This window comes from Durio zibethinus, chromosome 1 (assembly GCF_047325235.1).
Source record: "Durio zibethinus cultivar Kanyao isolate XHJ-2024 chromosome 1, ASM4732523v1, whole genome shotgun sequence".
Taxonomy (NCBI): Eukaryota; Viridiplantae; Streptophyta; class Magnoliopsida; order Malvales; family Malvaceae; genus Durio; species Durio zibethinus.
This window is the reverse complement of record NC_143162.1, coordinates 10,020,001-10,025,674: the sequence shown is the minus strand read 5'-3', so window position 1 is coordinate 10,025,674 and position 5,674 is coordinate 10,020,001. Positions and strand designations below refer to the sequence as shown.

The 5,674-nt window shown below is 32.8% G+C and overlaps 1 protein-coding gene across 1 annotated transcript in view; it reads right to left on the bottom strand.

Moving 5' to 3' along the window:
• Positions 1-2,375: 2,375 nt before the first annotated feature.
• Positions 2,376-5,674, bottom strand: part of LOC111312085 (histone-lysine N-methyltransferase ATXR3-like protein) — a 3,466-nt gene continuing 167 nt past the window's right edge. Inside the window, exons 1-5 of the mRNA XM_022912061.2 lie at positions 4,992-5,674; positions 4,391-4,588; positions 3,378-3,660; positions 3,031-3,193; positions 2,376-2,713 (exon numbers count right to left, since the gene is read on the bottom strand). The exon at positions 4,992-5,674 is cut by the window's right edge and continues 167 nt beyond it. Coding sequence (XP_022767796.1) covers positions 2,534-2,713; positions 3,031-3,193; positions 3,378-3,660; positions 4,391-4,588; positions 4,992-5,674 — 1,507 coding nt within the window. The 3' untranslated portion in view covers positions 2,376-2,533. The remainder of the gene's footprint in view (positions 2,714-3,030; positions 3,194-3,377; positions 3,661-4,390; positions 4,589-4,991) is intronic.

Below are 5,674 nucleotides of genomic sequence, written 5' to 3'. Positions count from 1 at the left end.
CTCAAAGGCGGACCGTAGTGGCACCTTGAGCGGCCAAACTTTTGAAAACCTTTTGATAATATGTATATTTATGCTATATAAATTTAAACTGGTTCCCTCAAATTAAAAAAAATATTAATATTATATATTTTTTATGATTTTATAACTTAATTTTATGTATTGCAATTTAAAAAGAATTAAAATTATATTATTATTTATCTATTTATAATACCACTCATCATTATTTAAAAATCTTTAAATAAAGAATTTTGTTATAAAATTTAAATCATAATCATATAATTTTAATAAAAACTAAATTAACTTTCTTGGTTTTTTAATACTGTCATCTCCAATCAAGTATTAAATGTATATTTGGTTTGTCAATGATTAATCTTATTTACTAGAACTAAGAGTCAATAATCTATCAATATACGGCATCATCATTGATTTTTTTTCTTTTCTTTTTAGCTAATTACAATTTTTTCTATCCAGATTATATTATATTTTTAATTATTCTAAATTTCTATCTCATGTTATCTTACAATATTTTTTAACACCAAAATTATATTAGAACCACTTTAAAAAGTTAGAAAAATACTATAAATTTTTAACCTCAAAATTTTCAACTTAATTTTTAAATGTATTTATTTTTTTTGTTTTGATAAAAAATATTTTTTTAACAATCGAATTATGCCTATAAAAATGATTGATTTATGCATTTTTATTTCATATTTAAACTATTAAAAGAATAAAGAAAGATCCTATGCTTTTATTGAAATTGTGTAATTAGTAACTTTATTGTTAATTTAAAATTTATATTATTATTAAACATTTAATGTTGTCATAATAATATCTTTTTATAATTTTATAAGCTTATTATTTTTATTAAAATAGTTTTACATATTTATATATTTATATATATTTATATTAATAAATATGATAAAATACATCTTATAAAAAATAAATTAAAGTATATTATTAATTGGTCCTCAAAATTAATTTCAAGAGTCGCCTCTGCTCCTCCTCCACCACCTACTTCTTCCTCTGACCTGGGACCTGATTCATTTTCACTTTTAGCATCAAAAGCTTTAACTTTTCCTTAGTGATGTATCCAGTTTTTGGACTTAAAGGATGGAGTGACCGAGTTTGAAATAATATGATCTAAAAGCCCGTGCCACCTCCCTTCTCTTCATTTTTTCCACCTTCGGGGATTGTCTCTTCTCAGCTCGTTTATCTTCTTGTTCCTCATCAGCATCTCCTCCAGTAACCAAGTTCGAGATGAGATGGGTTAATGTATCCACTAGCTCTCTGTCCACTTCAGGATTTTGTCTTTCTTCAATAACTTCATCTCCACTGAGATTTATTGGATACAACAAGCTTTCAGCTTCAGGCACAACATCTTCCATCTTATTTTGGTGGTTTTGTCCGATTTCCGTTCGTCAATAGGATTTGATAATGGAAGGGTAAGGAGTTTAATCATAGATAAGAATGTAATAAATCGTGTTTGAGTTGATATAATATAAATTTAAGTTTGAGTTTAACTCTAAATTTAATATTTAAAATTTGATTAAAATTCAATAAAATCTTTTTTTAACTCGAATTCGATTCGAAATAAAAATCGAACTACTTAAATTTATTTGATTAAATTTGATTAATATGTATAAATAAATTTAATTTTTATATTCGATAAAAATTTAATTATTTGTGTTCGAATTTGAGATATTTATCAATTAAAATAATTAAAATATATTAAAATATAAAAAACTTGATTAAATTCATGAATTATTCGAATTGAATATAAATATATTTAAATTTAATTTAATTAATAAATCAATTTATACGAATTTAAATTCGATTCAATAATAATTAAATTTAATTTAAATTTTATTCAAGTTAAATTTAAATAACTTTTGAATATCAATATATCATTTATATGAAAAAGCAAAGTGCAGAATCGTCAACCGGCCAACAACAGTTGGACATATGTCGCCTTGCTGGAGCCTTTTCAAATCGTTTTATGATTTCCATACAAGGTCGGTGGACAACCGCCTATGAGAAATAGTGAATGTTTATGGATAAAACGTTTTTTTTTTTTTTTTTAAAGAAAAAAGAAAAAAAACCCTTAGTAAGAAACTCAAACTGGTTTCAGAAAAATAATTGCTAAACAAGAGAATGCTTTTGCAGGAGCCGGGTGAAATTAGAAGTTTTCTTTTTCTGCTGAAAATCATTAGCTTTCACAGTACCAATGGAAGAAAGAAAAACTCCACCAGTCATCGGCCTAACACTTAAGTACGAGAAATTCATTGTCTTTCCACTATCCTCTTCAGTTGATCGGGAAAAGGAGACAAGAAATATGGCATTACCCCCACGAAGGTCAGTCTAAAATGAAGCAGACATGCTCAAACAAGACTTTCATTAATCAGTATTGGTGGCATCAATTCATTAAGTGTATCACGTACAGAGTTCAACATTGATCACCATTTACCATTTAAGAAAAAACACTGCCTACCCTTTTCACAAGAATCAAAAACCATCTCGTTTCAAAGATGTATGATCAATGGCGTTTGGCTGCCTCCTTAGCTTTCCTATATGCTTCCCTTTCTTCCTTCCTTCTAGCATTCCTTGCATCAGCATCAGCCTCTACCTTCTTCATTATTGCCTTGAAACCAGGTATTGTCCTTTCCAGTTTTTTGTAGAGTGCGCGGCTAACGGAGTGAAAGACTTGAAGCGTTTGCTGCAGAGTGTCAAAGCACAGATTATAAATAAGATCTTGTGGGACTACTGACTCATTCTTGATAATAAGGCTTCACATTGAATATCATTGAAACAGTTTGAAAGCTACTACAACTGTTAGTCAGCTAGGCAAAGATATTGAAAATCATTGAAATATGTTATTTCAACCAAAATGGAAATTTAACAATTCCTTGGATAGTCATGCCCGCACACACCCACAAAAGAACTAAGACACATGGAAGGAAAGCAGGGACAGATGTTTTTGTTATCAAACTTGCAACTTGACTAATATCATACATGGAAGAGGTTACACCCTACCTGGACATCCCTATTCCATTCTGCGATGTAAGGAGGACCTGTTGTGTAGCTACCAAGAGGTTCACGGTACCACTTTCCACCATATGTAATCTCATCCATTGCTTGCTCAACACTTAAAACTTCCCACGGCCTTAATCCAGGGATAACTTTGGCCAATTTGCGCCTGCCTCACAGAAGCAACTAAAATATTTAACATTTTCAGATATGTAAAACCATTTTAGATAGACACTTCTGAATTCTGAAAAGATTATAACCATGAAGACAACTATGCAATTTCAGCAATATGATGTACAATTATCTTCAAACATCAAACCAAATAAAGAAGGCTAGAAGAAGAGAAGTCATACCGAAGATCTTTTGAAATGTATTTGTTTGGCATATGATCAGATTCCAAAAGAGTTGTCATTTCAGAGCCACTAGCCCAAAGAAATAGTGCATGGCTAGGAGTTCTAACTCCAGGCCATATGCCATCATTAGCTTTTAGGACTGCCAAATCACGTCTTTTGCTCTCAATAGCTTCTTCTTGAAGCTGTTTATAAGTTTTCTCCTCATGTCCTTTAAGGGGAACCCAAGGAGGTATACCTTTCTGAAGTTTATGAAGGAAAGCTGTTGCTGCCGCACCAAACCTAACTGAAGATCAATATAAGACGAGTAAATAAACCAGGACATTGAATTTGACCATCCAGAGAAAACTTCTGGATGATGGTAGACCATAGATGACCATTTAAGAAAGGGTCAGCATCACAGACAATATTTATCTAAGCAAAGTGCCGTTGAAAGTAACTTCAAGATAAAAAGAAATCATGGGTACAACAGTATAAAGAAGGCTTTGGCTCTCAATTTCCAACGATTGAAAGAGCTGGTCTGAAAGTTTTGAATCTTTTATTTACTAAAGCATGTCTAAAAGAAATTCACTGTTTAAATTCATAAAAAAAGCAGACAATAAAAAAATTTTGCCAGCAAGAGTATTTCATCACAATATTATATTACTAAAGGCAGACGTCACCTAAACAAAAACATCAAAACATTTGAAATGAATATAATCTTGGTAAAATTGCATTCCATGCTTATTTTAATATTTTCTAAATCCACATGAAAATCACCTAACTATGTGGTCAAGATTATACACCTGAAATCTAATCCATCAACAGTTGTATTCAAGTTGGATAACTCGTACCATTTAGCACTGCATTTTGCTATTACATTCAAAGAGCACTAACAAAATACTAAATAGGTGATATGTACCAGACAATGCTGAAACCAGGAAAAAGGATTCCCAATGAATAACCTTGGCCTCCTTTTGCAACTTACGATAAATAGATGTAAATGAAAAGCATAAGAAAAGGGAGAAGAAACAAACCTTCCCAAGTGGCTATTGCAGGTTCCAAGCCATAAACCATATGAATTGGTGCCCATTCATCCATGTCCTCTCCCCAAATAAAAGTGTGTTTATCAATAATCCCAGCACCCCAAGCTGTTTTGAGGGTTATTAACTCACAAGGACCTCGGGTACGACCCAAGCGATCTTTATAGTACCAGCCTCCGCTCCTCATAATAACTGTATCAATAAATAATGACAAAATGATTGAACAGTTTTCAGAATAACAATAATCCAGACGGGGGGAAAAGAAGGTACACAGAGGCATTATATCACTCCTAAGCGTGAGCTTTGACAGTAACATAAAAAGAAATCCAAAGAACTAAAGAAGAATGAAAAACAAAAGATTGGATAATGATATGATGATCAATAACTAAACTTCGAGTTTGACCTCTGCTATTCAGCTAACGCTAGAAGTTACCAAACTCAAAAGATTCTAAAACAATTTGCAGCAGAACCAGGCAAAACAACAATGTCCACTTCAACATGGAACTTAAACCACTAAAACACATTCTCTCAAATAATATATGAACTCAGAACATGCCCCAAGAATCCATTAAAAAAAAAAAAAAAAAAAACTTACAATCATAGTAACGCCTCTCGAGCCGCTTATACCCAATAGCCTGAGCAACATCAATGGGTCGACCTGGCGGATAAGGCCGCTGGCGGAACCCCCAGAGCCCAAGAAAAAAGTGCTTTGTGAAATCCCAAAACTTATTATCACTTTCTTCCCTGGTCTTGATAGCTTTTCTGGGCATAGGCCTCCCATCCAACCCAATCACGTGCGGAACCGCTTGCCAAAGCTTCTTATCTTCCTTTCTAAACGGTTCTTCATTTTCTTTAAGCTCTATTCTATTGATTTTATCAGCAATTTCCTCAGCTCTAGACAAAAATTGAATAACGGGACTTGTCCTGAAATCTTGCCACCATTTTTCATTCTCCTTAATTTCCTCCTCCGTTGGATTCTCTTTCTTCTCAAAAAGAGGATCTTCCTTCAAAATCTTTTCGACTTCTGGAGTGTGCCTGTAATCTGGGAGGTTCTCGCATTCCCAAAAGAACTGGTCCAGCATCTGCTTGTAGGGCCCAGGCTTGTCAGAATTCGGGTCGGTTTTCTTAGGTTTTTTCCTCAAGAGGCCGGAAGCTTTTATGGAAGCGAAATTTGGAGAGTCTGCGGATGTATTGGGGAGGAATGATTTGGTGAGTGAAAGAAGATTGATGGGTTGGATTGGATTTTGAGGTTTCCTGAACCAGCTTTCGAAGGGGTTA